At 40.0% G+C, this 20,928-nt stretch overlaps 1 protein-coding gene across 1 annotated transcript; it reads right to left on the reverse strand.

Moving 5' to 3' along the window:
- Window positions 1-10,172: 10,172 nt before the first annotated feature.
- Window positions 10,173-20,229, reverse strand: LOC109911077 (uncharacterized protein DDB_G0292642-like). The gene is made up of 5 exons (XM_020510330.2): window positions 20,159-20,229; window positions 16,289-16,452; window positions 14,326-14,423; window positions 13,548-13,721; window positions 10,173-10,937 (listed from the first exon to the last, which is right to left on the reverse strand). The coding sequence occupies exons 2-5, from the start codon at window positions 16,374-16,376 to the stop codon at window positions 10,470-10,472; spliced, it is 828 nt and encodes a 275-aa protein (XP_020365919.1). The 5' UTR covers window positions 16,377-16,452; window positions 20,159-20,229; the 3' UTR covers window positions 10,173-10,469.
- Window positions 20,230-20,928: the final 699 nt, after the last annotated feature.

Raw genomic sequence — 20,928 nt, forward strand, 5'->3', positions numbered from 1 at the left:
CTATTCTCAGCCGACTTGCAAGGATCTCACTCCATACCAAAGCACTCTATGTCAGAGTACTTAACCTCTCTACATGAAGAGCAACCTGGCAGAAGAATGCAAGTTCTGTGTGTAGCTGGGTTCCAAATTGAAGATCTGTAGGATTAAAGTAGTGTAAGAGGTGGTCTGAAAAAGTCATGATGATGTGGTGAGGTAGTTTGGCAATGCCCACTTACATGAATGAAAGGTGGAAAATGACAGTATGCATGGGCATGAAGGTGCACTTTTGAATATAGAGTGGTTTGACGGCCTGGAGAAGTAAACAGCAAATTAACCATTCTGACGTTTAGGTCAGGAATTGCCACAATCTAGTTTTTTGAGCAAAGAGAGGAGATCGGGAGCTGCATGGAAATGGGGTGAATTTAGTTAATCCTGAGATGTAAATGCATGGAAATAATGTAGTCTTTGCTCACTAGCATGCTTCAAAACCTCACGAGAAAATCTGCAATTTTTCCTCAATTTTAAGAAGCTAATTTGTTCCATTTTGCTGTAGTTTTCTAACTTTCTTGTCATTGTCCACTTGGTTTGAGGGAGTTCCAAATCAATTTACATGACATCATCATTTTGACTGAAGTTTAAAGCTGTCACCAATGATAATCCCTTCAGAAGTATTATCTCATTCAACAAGGAGCATGTCACTTCAAGGAGCATGCAAGCTGAGAGGTGAAGACCACTCCTGTGCCTCGCCCATGTAATCGCAACAACTTCCTCTACCAGAAATGCAGGAAAGTCTCCACACAAATGAAATGCAATTGACCAGACATGGGTTGTCTTGACACACTCTTCTGCTAAAGTGAAAGGACACCATCAAGTACCTGTCAACCTTATTAGGCACACTGTGGCAACGTACAAATGTAGGGTCTGGGAAAAAAAAATACATCCCAAACCCAAAATGTTTCCTAATTTCAAAATATTGTGATATCAAAACAAAAATCTTCCCTATATCAACATGTCCAAGTCATTAATACATATCAAAAATAATAGTGGACCTACTGCTAAATCTTATGGAGCTGTCTCTGTGTATCCTTCCAATCTGAAAAATAGCTTATGGCGCACTTACTAAGTCCTGAATAAAAAAATCACCATCAATCCTTTTGAATGCTATCTCATGCTCAAGTGAGAAGAAAACAATCCATAGACCAGCCATCGAGAAAAGGTGAACAAGGTCCCAGACCTAAGTGGATTATGCATTCCCTGACGGTGTAGGACTAGTTACGTGGATCGTGTGGTTCAGTATGGTGCCAACGTGACACAACAGAGCCATCGCAAAGATTCAATAATCTCTGCTGAGGAGGAAGATTGGACACCAGCTTTTCCAAACGCAGAGACGCTATCTCATAGGCAACAGGAAAATGACGGCTCTGCACCACAAGATGGGAATCTCTCTGGTTGTTAAATATTCCTGCAGGAACCGTAGGTAGTACTTCCCCAGAGTGTCCCAGAATGCCTTATAGAATTCCACAGTCAACCTGCCCAGCTGAGAAGATGTGTCCCTTCAGAGCTGGTTGAGGGCCCCAGTTGGCTGTGCCAAGCTAAGCACGCATTGAGCTTTTTGACAGCCCACAGACTGACCTGCGACAGGTCCTCCAGCAAAACTCTGCAAGCAACCTCACTGGAGAGAATAGAGCGCTATAATATGTTCCATTCTGAGCGCTATAATATGTTCCATTCTAAGCGCTGAATCTCTCTGGGTCCTAGAGAAGGGATAAGTTGTTGACCACCAGTGTAAAGAGCTGCTTACGGAGCCTTTTTTCCAGTGAGTAGGAATCCATGTCCTAGAGGAATTGAATTTGCAAACTCATATACACAGCTCAGGATCCAAAGAGTTGAAGGTTTCTCAACACAGACTTCCCTTTGTACTATTTCAGCAGGACTAGGTCCACAATGGCTTGACCAAGACATTATATTTACTGAGATAGTAGGAACTGCAGATGCTGGAGAATCTGAGATAACAAGGTGTAGAGCTATATTTACTTACTGTTTGTGGGACATGGACATCCTCTGGCCAGCATTTATTGCCCGTTCCTAATTGCCTTTGAGAAGGTGGTGGCGAGCTGCCTTCTTGAAGGGCTGCAGTGTCTGTGCTGTAAGTAGACCCAGAATGCTATTAGGGAGGGAGTTCCAGGATTTTGACCCAGCAACAGTGAAGGAATAGTGATATATTTCCAAGTCAGGATGATTAGGGGCTTGGAAGGGAATTTGAAGGTGGTGGTGTTCTCATGAATTTGCTGCCCTTGAGCTTCTAGGTGGAAGTGGTTGTGGGTTTGGAAGGTTCTCTCGAAGGATCTTTGGCAAATTCCTGCAGTGCATCTTGTAGATGATACACACTGCTGCTACTGAGTGTCAGTGGCAGAGGGAGTGGATGCAAGTGCCAATCAAGCAGATTGCTTTGTCCCAGATAGTGACAAGCTTCTTGAGTGTTGTTGGAGCTACACACATCCAGGTAAATGAGGAGTATTCCAACACACTCCTGACTTGTGCCTTGTAGATGGCAGACAGGCTTTGGGGAGTCAGGAGGTGAGTTACTCACCATAGCATTTCTAGCCTCTCACCTGCTATGTAGCTGCTGTATTTATGTGGCAAGGCCAGTTGAATTTCTGGTCAATGGTAACTCCCAGAATGTTGAAAGTTGGGGATTCAGTGTCGGCAAAGCCATTGAATATCAATGGGGGCTTTTCAGTATCTGAGGAGTCACAAATGGTGCTGAACATTGTGCAAACATCAGTGAACATCGCCACTTCTGACCTTACTACAGAGGGAACTTCATTGATGAAGCAGCTAAAGATCGTTGAGCCTCAGTCATGACCCTGAGGAACTCCTGCAGAGGTGTCCTGGAGCTGAGATGACTGACCTCCAACAACTTTGACCATCTTCATATGTGTCAGGTGACTCCAACCACGGTTATTTTGTTTCTGTTTCATTTCTCAGTTTGTGCTGGAGATTTACGGGAACTTGAAGTTGTTTGTTTGTGAAGATAATGGCTTTAACATCCTGCTTCACAATGTTATGCTTCCTGTAAGTGATAACTTTGTTGACTCATTTCAGGGATGAAAACAAATTACTGTGGTGTGTGCATTTCCTTTCTCATTTTCCACTCTGCATCCTCCTCTTTCAAAGGTTGCAACCTCAAAATGCAGCAGTATTTGAGATATCATTTATATTCAGCATTTTGAGATATGGTAAGATACGGGATGGCCCATTTGGGTCACTGAAAACTGGGAGAATGAAAATGAAATCACAAACTAATCACAGCAAGAGATGGGGTGAAGGTTGTTCTCAATGCATTCCATTTAGGTATATAAAAACAGGTGAACTGCCCTTTCTGGATGGGCCTGAGAACAACCACCACCTGAAATTCCCTTTCAGGTCACACACCATCTTGACTGGGACATAGGTCATTGTTTCTTCATCAACTCTGGATTGAAGTTCTGTAGCATTTTCCCAAACAGCTCTATGGGATTACCTACACCACAGAAAGTGTTCAACAGAGAAGCTCCCCAGGGCCTTTTAGTTGACGGCTGAGCAACAAATCCAGAGTGAGGTGTGTTTCTGGAAGTTTGGAACACCATGGATATTTGGTGCTTTTTTGGTTTCAGTTCAAATATTGTAAGGTCTTTTTTGTAGTTTATATGTTTGTAAAACTATAAATTCAGCTTCAACTGAGCAGAGAGAGGGAGTGAGCAACAGGATAAACCAAGGCTAGGATTGGGAGATAGTGAGTCTAATTCATAAGAGAGGAGGAATATACTGATCAGGGAATCTATTAGAGCATGGCATCGTAGAATCCCGAGTGGGGGAGCAGGCCATTTGTCCCATTGAGTCCACACTCACACTTTGAAGAGCATCTTACCCAAACCCACTCCATCCCTGTAACCCTGCATTTCCCATGTCTAATCCACCTAGCCTACACATCCCAGGGTACTATGGACAATTTAGCATGGCCAAGCCACCTAACCAGTGCATCATTGAACCGTGGGAGGAAACTGGAGCACCTGAAGGAAACCCACATAGACATGGCACTTGGGGGCAAATGGGATCAAAGGTTCAAGGGAGAAAGCAGGATTAAGCTATTGAGTTGGACGATCACCCATGATCATGATGAATGGCGGAGCAAGCTCAAAGGGCCAAATGGCCTCCTCCTGCTCCTATCTTCTATGTGACGGCGAGAATGTGCAGACTCTACACAGACAAGGCTAGAATCGAACCTAAGTCTCTGGCTCTATGAGGCAGCAGTGCTAACCACTGAGCCACCATGCGGCCCCAAGAACAGTAAGGAGAGAGGACATCTTCGAAGGCTCCTCGAGTGAAGCTATATTGATAGAAGCTAAAATCCAAACAGGAGCAATCACATTGCTGGAAGTGTACCAAAGGCCCCCATACAGTCTGAGAGAAATGGAAGAGCAGGTATGTAGGCAAGTTTTAGAAATGTGTAGAAGTAATAGGTTAGTGATAGTAGGGGATTTTGATTTCCCCAACATTAATTGGGATAGTCATAGTGAGAAAGGTTTAGAAGGAGCAGAATTCTTAAAATGTATTCAAGAGAGCTTTCTAAACAAATATAGAAAGGCCCTACAAGAACGGGGGCAGACAAGGACTTAATTTTAGGGAATGAAACTGGACAAGTTGAAGCATCAGTGGGGGAGCGTTTTGCAAACCGTGATCATTACTCTATTAGATTCAAGATTGTTCTGGAAAAGGACAAGGATCGGCATGTAGTCAAAATTCTAGGCTGGGGGAAGACTGATTTTAATAAGATTAGATATGATTTGGCTAGAGTGAACTGAGAGCAGATACTTTTAGGTAAATCTGTGTCAGAGCAGTGGGAGGCATTCAAGAAGGAAATTTAAAGAGTACAGTACTAGCAAGTTCCAATAAAACCAAAGGGTGTGACCAGTAAGTCCTGTGAACCTTGGATATCAGGGGATATACAGGATTGGATAAAAAGAAAGATGAAAGCTTATGGTAGATACCAAGGAGTCAAAAGAGCAGAAGCCCTAGATGTGTACAGAACATGAAAAGGAAAACTTAAAGGAAATTAGGAGAGCAAAAAGGGGGCATGAAAGAATAATGGCAGGTAATATAAAGGGAAACCATAAGTTATTTTACAAGTACATTTAGTATAAAAGGGTAACTAGTGAATGAGTAGGGTCCATTAAGGTTTCCTTGTACTTTTTTGAAAAGAAAAGAATAATATTTAATGTGCTTAACACTCAATGTAAATAAAACTAATGGAGTCATGGAGTCATAGAGGTCTACAGCACACCGAAAGGCCATTTGGCCCATCGAGTTAAGCTGGTCAAAGATACGCAATTAACTATTCTAATCCCATTTTTCAGCGCTTGGCCCATAGCCTTATATGTCTTGGCATCACAAATGTACATCTAAATACCTCTAAAATAGTTTGAGGGTTTTTGCCTCTGCCAAATTTACAGGGAGTGAAAAAAAAGTCCTCATATCCCCTTTAAACCTCCTATCTTAAATCTGAGCCCTCTGGCCAAAGATCCCTCCACTAAGAGGAAATGTTTCTGTGAAGTCCTGGAGGACTAAAGCGGTCTGAAAGCAAGCATGATAACGTGGTGAGACTAGTGGCTTGATGAGGCCAATTTGCATGGATGGAGGGTGGAGAAGAATGTTATGCATAAAACTGCAGGGACATAGTGGGGGAGACAGAAGTCTTCAGACAGTGTCTGAAGTCCAGCAGAAACATGTGGTGAGCTGTTGCCACCAGTAACTGCTCTGACTTTCATGTTGGGGATTGGTACGCTCTAATTTCTTGGGAGAGAAGAGAATTAGGAGTTGCATAGAACTGAGACAAGTTGAGCTAACAATAAAATGTAAATGCATGGAAATAAGGTAGTCACCACTCATTAGTGAGGTTGGTGAGAATCTGATTTTTCCATTTGTTGCTGTAATTTTTCATCCTTTTCCCTATTGCCCATGCAATTGAAAGGTGAGAAAAATTCCACCACATAAAAATCTATGCACACTAGACCATGTAAGTTTCTGAATCTCTGCCAAAAAAGATTTTTAAAAAGTTACCTCCAACCCGGTAATCAAAAAGATTGCTTCTTGAAGTGCCTTTGTACTCCCTGGGGTGAAGTCATTCAATGACGCCTGATGAGGTCGTTCAACATGATGTATTGATGTGCTCATCTGTCAGTAGCTGAATATACTGTATGGTGCTAAAGCAATGCCATGTGCACTCATTTTCACATCTTCCCAAGAGTATGAAGAAGCCATAGTCTTTCTGAACCATTCAAGCTTCCTCTTTTAGGGATGTAGTTGGTACCTCAAGCAACAGCTCACAGGTATTAATAGGGATAATCGCTTTTGTGTAAACTTGCCATTGAAAATGGATAATTTTGTACATTTTTTCTTAGTGAGAAGGTAGCGCAATGATATGTTGCACTTGAGGAAAAGGTAAGGGACACTCTTAGGGTAGTTAGAAACCATAGGTAAGGGTCATTTGTGGATGTTCTTTGCCCAAGAAGATTGTGCTTGAGTTGCATTGGGTCATAAAGTCAACAAGAACAACTTAACCCTTGTGCACCACAGGGTCCGCAAGGATGGCACACTTTTCTGTGTATGAAAATACAGAGCTTACACCTTGAAATGCTTGTTCTGCTTGCAAATCAACAAATTAGTGACCTGCAAAAGATTTTTATGTTCTGAGGACATGACATAATATTTGCAAAATCATCCATTTCCACGATGGTGTAACTGGTTGCTGCATGCACCTATAGCTTTGCAAAGACATTTCCCTGGATTGCCTACCCTATGTCCAGAAGAAACAGTGCGTAGCTTTGTGAAAGCTGTGATTGCAGACAGAAGGTATATGGTGGGCTTCCTAAATTGTGTGGCCCTCAAATAGACTGTAGAACATCTTACAGCTGGCCAGGCTTTTACAATGTAAGGGAATGGTAACACTAACTGTCTAGAAAGGGTGTCTGGCGGTGGATGGTGGATGAGGAGAAAAGTTCCCCACATAGTATAGTTCTTTTCTGTAAAGATCAACTTGAAAAGACCAGCCATGATAGTATTGAATGGTAGACAGGCTTAAGTGAGTGAATTGTCTACTCCTGCTCCTAATTCTGATGTTTTCATGTGCGCTGTATGCTAAAAATATTGTACATGTGCAATAAATGTTGCAAAAAAGAGGACTTTGACACTCATATTTCGACACCTAAATGTGCATAACGACAAGTATACTGTTGTTGCATCTTGTGTAATTTTCAATTCGAAATGTTTAGTTGTGTACAACCTTTCCAGATTTTTTGGCACAATGCATTTTAAAAGGAATAAAGCAGCTCTCCACTTAATTGTCGCATGATATTGTCCACACAAGGTTGTTTTATGGGAAAACGTAAATGAGGAATAATAACATGCATCCACCAAGCTTACAGGTATAATTCCGTTAGCAGGCAAATGTTTGTTCCAGCAAATGAATGATTTCAGAGATATTGCGGCTGACGATCACCTTGTCACCATTGCAATTTTCCCTTAATTTACTGTCACTCTAGCTTGCTGTGCTATTCATTTTTTTTATCATTTCTCTCACCCAGGCCTGCAGCCTGTCCTCAGCTGCCATTGTTAAGCTGGATTCTGAACAGCAGCTGGAATAAGATGGACAACTCTGTGATTGTATGGTTAAATCTGACATGGAAACAACCCAACAAATTTGGATGTGCACTCGCTGCCAAACTACAAACAGGTTAGCCAGCTGTTGCCATTGCAAAATTGAGCCAAAGTATAATATGCAGTGCTGAGAAAAATGCTGACTTTTTCATTTTTGTTATTAAAATGTGGTTGACTGAGACAATACTCAGGCACAATCAAACAGAAAACTACATCTTGAAGCCCAGGAAATCAAGTAAGCTCAAAATTTGGGGTTTTCACATCAAATGCATATTTATTAAATTCACAATCATAGATCAGAATAATTGCATTCCAACTTTACACCAGTGGGAAGATAAAAGTTATCTCTGCCATCTCTTCTGATTTCAGATATGCTGCAGCCATCTACTGTTTGTAATTTGCGTTGAGGAATGTCTACGTTAGCAATCTTCAGTGCCTCCATCGGCTTGTGCACAAATGAGGACTGACCAGGCGATGTCCAAATAAAGCTTCCCAGGTCACAGGTTACTGTTGATAAGGGCTCCTGCCTGGAGCTCATCTGCTCTGCCCACTGTTACTTTATTTTCATCATTCACTGTTTTTTTTTCTTACTTTAATCTACTTGCCTCCTGTGGAGAGATCAAGCCATTGTGAGGGACAGTGAGAGAGCACAGGGGAAAGCGAGAAAGCAAGCCCAATGAGGAAGAAAGTGAGCCCAGCATGGGGGAGATCGAGCTCATTGTGGCAGCAATAAAGATATCCTAGCATCAGCTGCGAGAGCAGGCAACTCAAGGTCTCCTGGCCTCTGTCGTGGTGAGTGTTGGGAGATCGAGCCCAACACAGAGATTGAACACTTGTAGGAGTGTGAGCCCGGCATGGCTAAGCTTTTAGGAAAGATGGCAATGTTATACTTTTAACTATACGTCCTTATTTTTCTACTTTGCACCTGAGTACCTTTGTACCTAAGATGATACTGGGAATGGTGACATTGTCCACTTTTCACTATACTCAAGTACACATAACAATAAAAATCTGATTCTAATTCTAAATCACAAACCTTGACAGCTGAAGTTTCTCGGTATTTCAGACATAAATTTATGTCTTCTATGAATTTTTGGTTCTTCCAGTAGCTTCAGATAAAAACTGGCTATTCTGTTTAGAGGAGGGTAGACAGTGGTTTACTTTCCTACCAGTTCAATTGAATTTTCTTTACGGGTCTTCGAAATATTTCTGTGGGAGCTTTTATCGGGAGGGCAACAGAGCTTCAGTTTAATACCTTGTCTGAAGTATGTCTCCTCCAACAGTATATCTGTCTCCAAGTTCTGCACTGGACTGTCAGCCTGGATTTTTGCCGTCAAATCTCTGCAATGGGCTTGGAAGCGACATCTTCTGATTTAGGAGATGAGTGCCACCAATTAATTGAGCCATTGCTGATGCAAAAGGAGTGAAAAACCTCACAGGAAAAGTAGATCAACTGTAGTTAATAATAAAATAATAATAATATTGATAATAATAAAAGTTAAAGATAGTATTAGACAAAAGGAGGTATGTATGCTTTTAAATGGAATAGTAAGCTTGAGGGCTGAATATGATTTTAGGATTTGGAAAAAGGTGACCAAGAAATTGATAAAAATAAAGTATGCAAGTGAACGAGTAAGAGACAAGTTGCTTATGGCATGTACAGAGGAACAGTCTTGGTTTAAGCTGAGGAATGAAAAACAGTCCCTGTAAATGATTGTTGCGTAAGACCTTCATCTTAAACTACCTTTACAGGCAACTTATGGTCATTCATTTTCCCCTCTGTATAATTCCTGAAAGCCATAACTGTAGGCAAATAGTCTAACCAGAATCCTTGACGTCAGAACCAAAGTCATCACCATATGCAGCTCCATTCCATATCAACTTTGCCAACTTTAAACAGCGCAAGAAAACTCTGTTTCCACAAACTCAGAGATCGTTAGAGTTCGTTGCACAACTAAACAGAGGATAGTGATGATCCCTTTAAATAACTTGCTCAGGGGGAATCAGAGGAACGCTAACCAGCTGTTGAAAGCACAGTTAGTTGGATATGTTTAAGAGAAGATGTTAGTTAAAGGAATGATGTTCAAAATGGTGGCAAGGTTATCAATTCAGCATTACACACTGACCATCTACTTCCATTGTGCATTTCTTGCAGCACTCTCTAACGGCTCTTTCTTGAGCCCCCACTAACATGGTGTCTAAGTGCAACATGTGGAAGGGTGTGTGCATATAGCGCAATTGCCATTTTGTTGCCAATAATCAAAACTATAGATGCATTAAACTTGAATTTTGTAGTCATTTAGTCTTATTACAATTATGTTGGGCTTTACTAGGACCAAATCTGTCTGCAGTTGAGGTGTCTTCACCTAGCAGGATTGAAGAAGTTACTGTTAATTAAATTTGATCTCAAAGAATCAAAACTATACTTTGTATGTTATTGTACCACATTAATTTATTTGATTATAAACAGACATTTTATAGTGAAACAGCAAGTATGATTTATAATGTAAAGTTACCTTTATTTGGTTTGAAGATTCCATTTCCTTCATACAGCTTTTGATTTAACATAAATGACTGAGGAAAATCTCTCCTCCTTTTAAATGCCAATCACTCACATTCCCGCATGCTTTGAAATGTAAGGCTCAACATGCATACTTCAAGCTATGACAATTCAAATCATCATCCCAGGCAAGCATAATCAAACATTTCACCACACAAGCTCGCTCAGATTTCATCAACATTACATGTAAACAGCACATTGAGTTATGTTATTGGGAACATCATCGGTAATACATCTAGTGAGAACCTCTTTGTTTCCAGACTGGTATTGAATTTTGCTTTGGTGCCATCTCTTTTGCACAAAGACCATACCATGACTCTTGTCTGGTTGCCTGGCAAATAACTGTTGGCTCAAGGCAGACAAAGCAAAATTCAACACGGCACCTAGTGCATCTAATATTTTTACACCCAACTTGGCTGTGCTCCAGCAGCTTGCCACAAGTAGGGCAGGCCCGAATAGAAGGGCAATTTTTCACGACTGTGTCTGGGAGGTCAATTAATGGGCAGTTGCGTAGTGTATCCAATTCTATGTTGGTGCATCCATCATTGTGACATCGGTCAGAACGTGGCCCGGGTCCTTTCCATGGTTTCAAGCATTGCCAGCAGAATTCGAAAATACTCCCTTTCTCAGCAGTACAGATAATGCAGTTTACATTTAGGTTAGTCAGGTCTTCGCGTTCAACAAATGTGCCGCATCCCGGACACTAGTAGGAAGAAATAAAGCCAAGTATAGTGAGATAAATATGTACATGTTGATAACCCAGATTGCGACCGTGATAGGTGAAACCCTAGAAGTTGCTGTTGTTTCAGTTGTCCATGATGATGAGTGCTAACAGTTTCACCATTATTTCTAGGGTAAAATCAGGACCCTAATTCCACTCCCCACAACACCTCAAGATTGTTACACTCCTACAATGAAGAAAAAGGAAGTGGAAGAAGATGAGTCAATTCTGTATTTAAACCTTCATAAGCACAGTTCTCTGCCAGCCTAATTTATAAACAATTCCACGCTTCCACCTAGCTTATTCTTTTTCTGTCTATTAAACTTAACACATTCAATAATTAAATTCCAGTAACTGTTGAGATGCAAGTTGAAAACTCATGACACCAAAATTGGTGGCCAGTGGTCTTCTATGTTATATAAGAAGGTTATCTAAGATTAGGAAGGGATCTTGATCAGTTGGGCCAATGGCCCAAAGAGTGGCAAGGAGTTTAATTTGGATAAATGTGAGGGGTTGCATTTTGATAAAACAAACAAGAGCAGGACTTATACAGTTAACGGTAGGGCCTTGGGAATTGCTGTTGAACAGAAGAATTAGGGGTTCAGGTACATAGTTATTTGAAAGTTGTATCACAGGTAGACAGGGTGGTTAAGAAGACATTTGGCATGTTTGCTTTCATTGTTCAGACCATTGAGTATAGGAGTTGGATATCATTTGCAGTTGTACAGGACATTGGTGAGGCCATTTTTGGAGTACTATGTACAGCTCTGGTTGCTCTGCTATAGGAACAATATTATTAAATTGGAGAGGGTGCAGAAACAACATATAAGCATGTTATCAGGACTGCAGAGTTTGAGTTATAAGGACAGGCTGGATAGGCTGGGACTTCTTCCTCTGGAGCACAAGGGGTTGAGGGTTGACCTTAGAGGTTTATAAAATCATGAAGGGCAGAGATAAGGTGAATAGCAAATGTCTTTTCCCTAGGGTAGGGGAGTTCAAAACTAGAGGGCATATTTTCAAGGTGAGAGGAGAAAGATTTAGAGGAGACCCGAGAGGCGACTTTTCACACAAAGGGTGGTTCATATGTGGAATGAACTGCCAGAGGAAGTGATAGATTTAGGTACAGTTACAATATTTAAAAGACATTTGGACAGGTACATGAATAGGAGAGATTTAGAGGAATGTGGGAAACGCAGGTAAATGGGACTAGTTTAGTTTGGGATCATAGATCATAGAATCCCTACAGTGTGGAAAAAGGCCCTTTGGCCCAACAAGTCCACACCAAACCTTACAGCATCCTAGCCAGACCCATCCCCCTATCACTCACCTAATCTACACATCCCTGAACACTACAGGCAATTTAGCATGGCCAATCAACCTAACCTGCACATCCTTGGACTGTGGGAGGAAACTGGAGCACCTGGAGGAAACCGGAGCACCCAGAGGAAACCCACGCAGACACGGGGAGAATGTGCAAACTCCACACAGACAGTTGCCCGAGGCTGGAATCGAACCGAGTCCCTGGTGCTGTGAGGCAGCGGTGCTAACCACTGTGCCACCGTGCCGCCCCCCTGAGTTGGACCACAGGGTCTGTTTCTGTGCTGTATGACTCTAAGGAAAAAAAAGAATTATGAGAAGAAGCTAGCTAGGAATGTAAAACTGGACAGCAAGATCTTCTATAGGTATCTGCAAAGTAAAAGAATAAGCAAAGTGATAATTGGATCTCTAGAGCATGAGAATGGGGAGTTAAGAGTAGATAATAAGGAATTGAAGGATGAAATAACAAATATTTTGGTCCTGTTTTCACCACAGACAATAGTAAAAGAACATGCCAGTAATAGCTGTAAATCAGGAGGTGAAAGGGAGAGGGGAACATAATGACATTACAACCATGAGGAAAGCTTTATTAAGCAAACTGATGGAGCTTTGGACTGACAAGTTTCTGGCTCCAGACAAACTTCATCCTAGGGTCATAAAAGAGGTGGCTAATGAGCAAGTAAATGCATTGGTGATAGTTTTCCAAACATCCTTACATTCAAGAAAGGTTCCATTGGACTGGGAAGTAACCACTCTATTCATGAAGAGAGGTGAGCACAAAATAGGAAACTACAGGCAAGTTCACTTGATGTCTGGTGTGGGCAAGTTATAAGAATTAATGACTAAAGTGATTACAACTGCATACTTAGAAAAGTTCAAGGTAACTGTGCAGGGTCAACATGGTTTTGTTAAAGGGAAATCGTGTTTAACCAATTTATTGGAGTTCTTTGAAGGAATAATCTGTGCTATGGATTAAGGGGAGCCTGCAAACATATTCTACTCAGATTTCCAGAAGGCATTTGACAAGTTGCCACATCAAAGGCTATTGTGTAAAATGGAAGCTCATGGAGTAAGGGATAATATAATAGCATTAATGGAAGATTTGCCAGGTGACAGAAAATAGAGAACATGTGTAAACTGGTGATGTGTGTAGAAATCTGTGCTGGGGCTTCAACTTTATACAGTTCACTTCAATGACTTAAATCTTAAACACTTAAATATGTCTATGTGTAATGTGACAGTTATCTTGCATTGTTACTTCTGTTGTGAACTTACTGATTTGTATTCGCAGTGCTCAGCTGCAGCCAACACAGCAACAGTTTCTTCAAAGTATCGTTGCTCCTCTGTGGTCAGAACTGCCAGTTTGCGAACTTCATCATAGGGCCATTCTTGTCCACATTTCTCAGTAGTTCCCTCCTTTAGTGCTGGGCAGAAAAATTTATACTGACCCTATGGTTCCAAAATTAAATGAAAATGAAGACTTCAAACTTAATTGAGTGATCGTCGTGTGTGTGGCAGAGAGGACTATATCACTCAGTTACAACTCCCTAACTGAGTTCCAACTTACTCAAATGGATTCAATATGGTAAAACAGATAAATAAACTGCAGTTTTTTATTTTTAATTGTTAAAAGTAGATCTAAAGATTACGACACTAATAAAATGCCATATTTGAAATAATTGTGAGAACCAGAATAACTTCATACAGCACAGTGTGAAGTGATTTATTTTGATGAACCATAAATACAGGTCTTGTTAACAAGGCCCATGTGTTCAGAATATCATTTTTAACAAGGGTTATACACTCCAGGCTACTCGAAACCTGTCCTATTTTCTGGGAAGAATGTCGCCTGGTATCCTTTGAGATATTCACTACAGCATATTTTATTGTACTGGAGATTAGGGAAAAGAATGATTCAATTGTCTTGATAAAATTCAAATTTGAAACCTATAAAATACACCACTGCAGGTAGAGTAAAAATTGTTACATTTTTGCATATTTATATAGTTCCTTTAAATTCAGCAGGCTCAGTTTAAAAGTTAAAAATGCTGACCTGATCTAGAAGGCTTCGACACCAACTAGTGAGTGTGTTTGGATCAACTGCATGTTTGCAGGACATTTCTGCTCGCAAAATATTCGGATCATCATCTCCTGAAATGGCGAGAAACACAGTCACTTTTGAAAGAGTGCTATTTGGGAATCAGCAAATGTTAACTACTGGTAGCAGAAGCGCACGTTTAAACAGCATTTGACCCAAAGACTCCTATTTGATGAAAATCTTAACATGATGATGGATATAAACAATAAAACATAAGATGGAATGGTCTGCTGAATTTTATTTGTGTTAATGCTCGTCCCTACTTTAAAATGGTATCCAATCTTTTAAAATGCCCGCCCATATTCTAAAAGAAAATATGCAATTAAAAACATGTCTTTTTCCAATTTTCCTGATTGTAATTTCTAAAATATACAAGCTACCCAGGCAGACCTTCAAGTAGGAGAGATGATTGTTGCCAACCTTCCAAGATTGTCCTACAAAGAATTAAAGATTAATCCCCTGAGCATTAGGAGATAGTAAGAAGCTGCAGATCCTGATGAAGGGTGTAAAGCCGAAACGTTGACTTTCCTGCTCCTCTGATGCTGCCTGACCTGTTGTGTTCCTCCAGCTTCACACTGTATTTCCCCTGAGCATTGCTGTGAACAAGCCAGAGTAAATTAAAGGACATTGAAGAAATGTTTCTTTCCTCACTTCTTTGAACACTTTCGCTTATTGGTTATTATAATATTAAAGATTGGATAATAGTATTTGCCTGGCTCAATCAAGGTCTTGTGGCGATGCAAAATACAGACCATTAACTTTAAATCTCTTTAAAATTAAATTAATTTTTAAAAATAAAACTTTGGACTTTAGTTTGAGACGAAATAATTATATTAAGCTGCAACAACTTAAATAGCTCTAAAATTACTGGACCTGAAAGTTGCTGAGCTCAACAGGAATTTATAAAGTTGTGTCTAAGTAACCAGGCAAAGCAACTATTGTCCCATTTAAGTTTCCACATCTGACCACCACTTTGAAACTGAAAACATGATCCAAGGGATAATGATCTAGACATTAAAATTCATTAACTGAAATATATGTCTCACACAGATCTTCAAATTCCTACGAGGAAGAGACATCTGCATTACAGGTATAGCTGAAACAACAATCATCCTCCAGTTTCTTTTTTTTATATCATCCTTTTCAGACATGTTGTAACACACTTCGAGAGCAGGTGGGTTTTAAACTTGGGTCTCCTGGTGCAGAAGTAGGCACATTACCACTGCACGACAACAGCCCCCAAATCTTGTTATGCAATGAGGTAGATTGAAATCTTCCCTACCTCGCCACCCATATATATTAAAGGATATTTGGGGAACTCTGACAATGATCACCAAAATTTGATTGGATGGCTAATTTATGATTAAAAGTGATGACAACTGCATTGATTCAATTCCTGCATTGGCTGTGTTTACTGAGAAGGACTCTCCTTCTCAATCTGTCTCCTCACTTGAGGTGTTATAACTCTAGGGTTAAATCACTACCAGCTGTTTCACCTTAATGAGACAGTGGGAAAATGGCAACTTTACTTTCTTTTCTCAATAGATATCTGGGAACGTGAAACTGAATGCACCACGATTGTACTGCCAAAGTAAATATGCTTCAAATTTGATCAATTGTACACAAGACAAAGTATTGAAGTGTTCAATTCATATTTCATAACTATACTTCAGTATAGCAGTAATGTCAGTTTACTTGCACTTATATCAGCTCATAATCAGAGGAAGTCACACCGCCCTGATCTGAAAGGACACGATCTTCTCAAAGAAAAATCAAAAGATTTTTAGAGACCTTGAAAAAGTCATTTATCATGCTAGTCCAAAACCATGAATTAGCAAATAAAAATTCCAACACTAAATTCTGTTGCTGGTTCAAAACATAATCATGCATGTAACAGAATGTATATATTTTAACTTACCTGTGATCTCATCCTTCCTTTTCACAAATTTCAGTGTACGATCATCTGGATCGTAGCGTTTTTCTGTTTGTTGTTGTTCTGTTGACATCTCACAGCTGCAAAGTGTGATCTTTGAGTGGAAACACTGAATATAAACTTGATTGGAAAGTCCCCTCCACCAGTATCTGCCGGAAGATAACATTTGCTGCTAATTAAATGATATTGCACAACACAGGTCTTGCCATATTTTGAAAATGATAACCCCACCTCAATATAAGTCACATACCATTTCTTTGTATACAATGTTACCATGTATTAAATAGCAGCGGATTAGAAGTAACAAATTATTTTTAGCATAACAGCTTTTGCAGACAATGCTGAACACATAAGTTCAGGAAATACTTCTTGATATTTGACATTGGGGTGCTGACAACACTGCTGAAATGTGTTTATTATACATCACTAGTTACATTAAAAAGTTGGTGATGATGGGCTTTTTTAATCTGCTGCATTTCTTAATAGGTCAGTGCTCCCAAAATGGTGTTAGATTCCAGGATACTGGCCCACGATCTTAAAGAAATGTTCATATATGCCCATTTCAATATACTGAAAAACTTGGAGGTTATGGTGACTCCACATATAATCTGCCTGTGTCCTTCTGAATGGTAGAGTTTATTGGTGAGGATAGTGCTTTTCATGTTACTTGAGTAAATTGTTGCAGTCTACACTGTCATGCACACTACAACCATGAAATGCTGCTAATTCAGGGAATGACTTTTCCGCTTGGCAGTAGAAGTAACAATTAAACAAACTTTTGTCACAATTATGCTGTGGAGTTTGAGTCTGTTGCAACAGATACTTCCATCTCCATCCTGTGGTTTCTGCCCATCCTCCTGACTTGAACTTTCCAAAGGTTGAAAAGACTTGAAAAAGTCAGGGTGTGAACTACTTGTCCTCGAGCTCCCAGTTTCTGCACTGCCTTTGGAGCCACAGTTTTAATATGGCAGGTCCAGTTAAACTTTCAGTCAGCGATGACTACTAACATATTGACAGCAGGTGTTTCAGTCATCTTGCTGTTATTTCTTGGTAGTCAAAATGGACATTAGCTTCAATAGATTCGCATCAAATCAGTAACAATACCATAGAGGAGGAATTCCTGGTAAGTACAAATTGCTTTCTGTATTAATATATCAAGGAGCCAATTAGAGAACAGGGGTGGGAGGGTGAACTGTGACGAGGAGGCAGAGGTGCTTCAGTGTGAGTGAGCAAATGCATGGCAGACTAAGTATAATGTTGATAAATTTGAGGTTATCAATTTTGCTAGCAAAAACAGGGAGACAGATTATTATTTGAATGATGATAAATTGGGAAAGGGGAGAGATACAGTGTCCTGGTACACCAGCCACTGAAAATAAGTATGCAGGTCCAGCAGGCAGAGAAGAAGCAAATAGTATGTGGACCTTCATAGTGAGAGGATTCGAGTCCAGAGCCAGGAGCCACAGTCTAAAGATATGGGATAGGTCAATTAGTACTGAGATGAAGAGAACTTCTTCACCAATAGAGTGGTGATCAGGTGGAATTCTGTGCTGCAGAATGTTGTTAAGGCCAAAAATATTGAATGTTTTCAAGAAGGACTTACATATAGAAATAGAATCATTGTTCCAAGAAAATAAGAAGAGTTGCTGAAGTGCATCTGAAGCCATCAAAGAACTGAGTCTGGTCTAAGGAAGGGAAAAGAAATATTTAACTAGCCAAACAGAAGTGACGAGATTAAGCATCACATTAACCAATGCAGTTCTTGGAACAAATACCAAGTTAAGCAAGTTAAAGAACCCCTTATGACACATGATATTGCAGATAGATCATGGATGAAGCTGAGAGTAGTCTTGCTCACACCTGCAGAAACTGGTTATCTTGTCAGAATTAGTTAATATTCTGAATACTGGGAATTGGACTAGTTGCTGTCAATCTCTACCAGTAAGATTGTAAAATGTCTAAAAGAACGCTTTGGTCAGTACAACATTCCAGACATTGTGGTGAGTGGCAAGGTTGAATGAAGCATTCAGCTGCTTCATAAAGAACTGAGAAATTCAACACTGCATCATCTCTGCTCTGTCTCTGGTCAAATTGAAACTCTAAGATGGCAGTGAAATTTCTCGCAGAATCATGAAGAAATCAAGCAAATGCAGCACAGACTTGAGCGAAACAATTGAGTGGAGAAAGATATCTACTGTAGGTATGGAAAGTAGTCCAATCCAAAGATTCCCTCAAATTACACTTCCTATAAAGAGAAATAGATGAAGGCGGAAGTGGTAATAGGCATGAGTGACAAAATCAGCAAAATGACAGGAAGCCAAGTTTTACTTTGATAAAACTGCCAAGTCATCAGACCTGAGCATCAGTGAGACAGTCAGCGTGTAGCTAGGGGTTGGATAATAAATTCATGATGCAAAGTGATACCAACAGCATGATTTCAAATCCTGCACCAGCTGTGGTTACAATTAATGTTCCTCCTTCTCAACCTCTCCCCTTGCCTAAGGTGTGCTGACCCTCAGGTTAAGCCACCACCAGTCATTTTTCTCAATGAAAGAGCAGGCTTATGGGGTTATGGTGACTTTTACTGAATAAACTTCCAAATATCTCAGCAAAAAACAGACCACCTGGCAACATTTGACCATTTTGTCCAGTTGTCACCCCAATCATATTGAATAATTATGATATATCCTTACAATTGCAGGCATCTATCCTCATCTAAAGAAGCTGTGCCTTTAATCTCAGCAACATATCAGGAAGGCTTCATCACACCACTTGCACTGAGTACAGAATGACCATCAGTTTCAGCAGTCCATCATTTCCTAACAATAGAATTGGATCGGCAACCCCAGTTACCATGGCAACAACACTTTCCACAAGAGTGACACTCCCCAGCGACAGCACACTACCCTAGGACTGAGGAGCTGTTAACAGATGAACAGCTAACAACAATGTGCACATGCTCAATTAGGATTTAAATTGTTTGTGTGCTCTACGGACTATGTATGTAATGCATACACAGAGACCATGGAATGGAATGGCAAGTGTTAACACACAGTTTGATTAATGAATTATAATTTTCTTTTGACCAATTATAATAGTTACTTGGAATAACTTGATAAATATAAATAATAGTCCATGCAATTTCTTTTACATTTATGAAAAGAGAGATGATCAGAGAAATGCGTTTTTACTTGGTGTATTGGCTGGTTTTCTGTAGTCATGTGACCTCTACCTCTGCTTAATGCGCATACCTGTGCAGACTGTGTCAGTCATTAAACAGGCACTTATGAAGCTTCGTAATATCTAAGAACTTGGATTCTAAAATGGGGGGAAATGGATTTTTGATTCCAGTTCTGTGAAGATCTGACTTTTTACAAAAAGTTCAGCCAATCAAAAACATTGATTTTGAAACAGCATTAGCAAGAAGTCATGTGATATTTGCTAAATGACCAGCAAGCCAGCTTGGAGCTAATTGTTCATGTGTTTCTTTACTTTAATTTTACTTGCACCAGTGAGAGAGAAAAGAAACTGAAAGCAGTTTCATGCAGGCGCAAGAGGCATAACTGCTGAAATTTGCTGTGTGGAAAACAACTACAGCTCTGCCAACTGAGCAAGAAGGTTTAGCAGGGTGATAAAAGTAACTTTTCACTGAGGTTTGAGTTTTTGTCAGGATATTGCTGATATTAAAGTGATGAGATCATTCTAATTGCTGTTGACTTGACTACTGAAGTTTAAGATTTTTTCTTTGTACTGTAATAAATGCTTATGTTCTCTTTCTAAAAATACATTGGCATCCCCTTATAAATATGTACAGGAACTGACCTCCACAGTAAACAAATTAAAAATAAAACTTACGACGTATGCCAGGTTTCACATTGAGAGCTGACTTCTGCAGTATTACTCTCAGCTAGGATTACAATACTTGAAATGGTACTCTTACTCTGGTTTCATTTTTCAGTAAGAGTTGGTATTTATGGAAATTGGAGGTTGTTTGATATGAAGATAACGCCCATAAAGCATTTGTTTCATAGTTCTTTTTCCCCTGTTTCTGATTTCAAAGTTCACTTCAGTTAACAGGGAAATATTAAATTACTTTGGCTTATACATTTCCTCCTCATTTTGTTTTTTTTTAAATGGCAGTAACCGAGAAATTCAGTAGCAATACTTTCGGAATCATGGTAAGTTAGGAGATAATCCATATTATTGGTCCTTGCAGTCCATTGACATAGAGCCTATGTGTTGCTACAATGCATCAAACATTGCAGAGAATGAAAAAAAACTGTGCTGTGGCTAACAACACATGGTCATTGTACAAGTGAAGCTGAATAGGGATAGTAGGGCCAGGGAAATGTGAGGGTTGGGGTGGGGGTTGTTCTCATTCCATATAGATATATAAAAACAGGAGAATAGCCCTTTCTGGATGGGCATAGGTATATTCACCACTTGAAATTCCTCTTCGAGTTTCATTTTGTCCTGATTTGGACATAAATCATTGTTTCTTCATCTGTTCTTGGTTGAAATCTTGCGACACTCTCCCTAACAGCTCTGTGAAGATAGCTACACCACAGAAACTGTTCAACAGAGAAGCTCACCAGAACATTTTAAATGAGGAGGGAGTCAATAAA

This window comes from Rhincodon typus, chromosome 13 (genome assembly GCF_021869965.1).
Source record: "Rhincodon typus isolate 14 chromosome 13, sRhiTyp1.1, whole genome shotgun sequence".
Taxonomy (NCBI): domain Eukaryota; kingdom Metazoa; phylum Chordata; class Chondrichthyes; order Orectolobiformes; family Rhincodontidae; genus Rhincodon; species Rhincodon typus.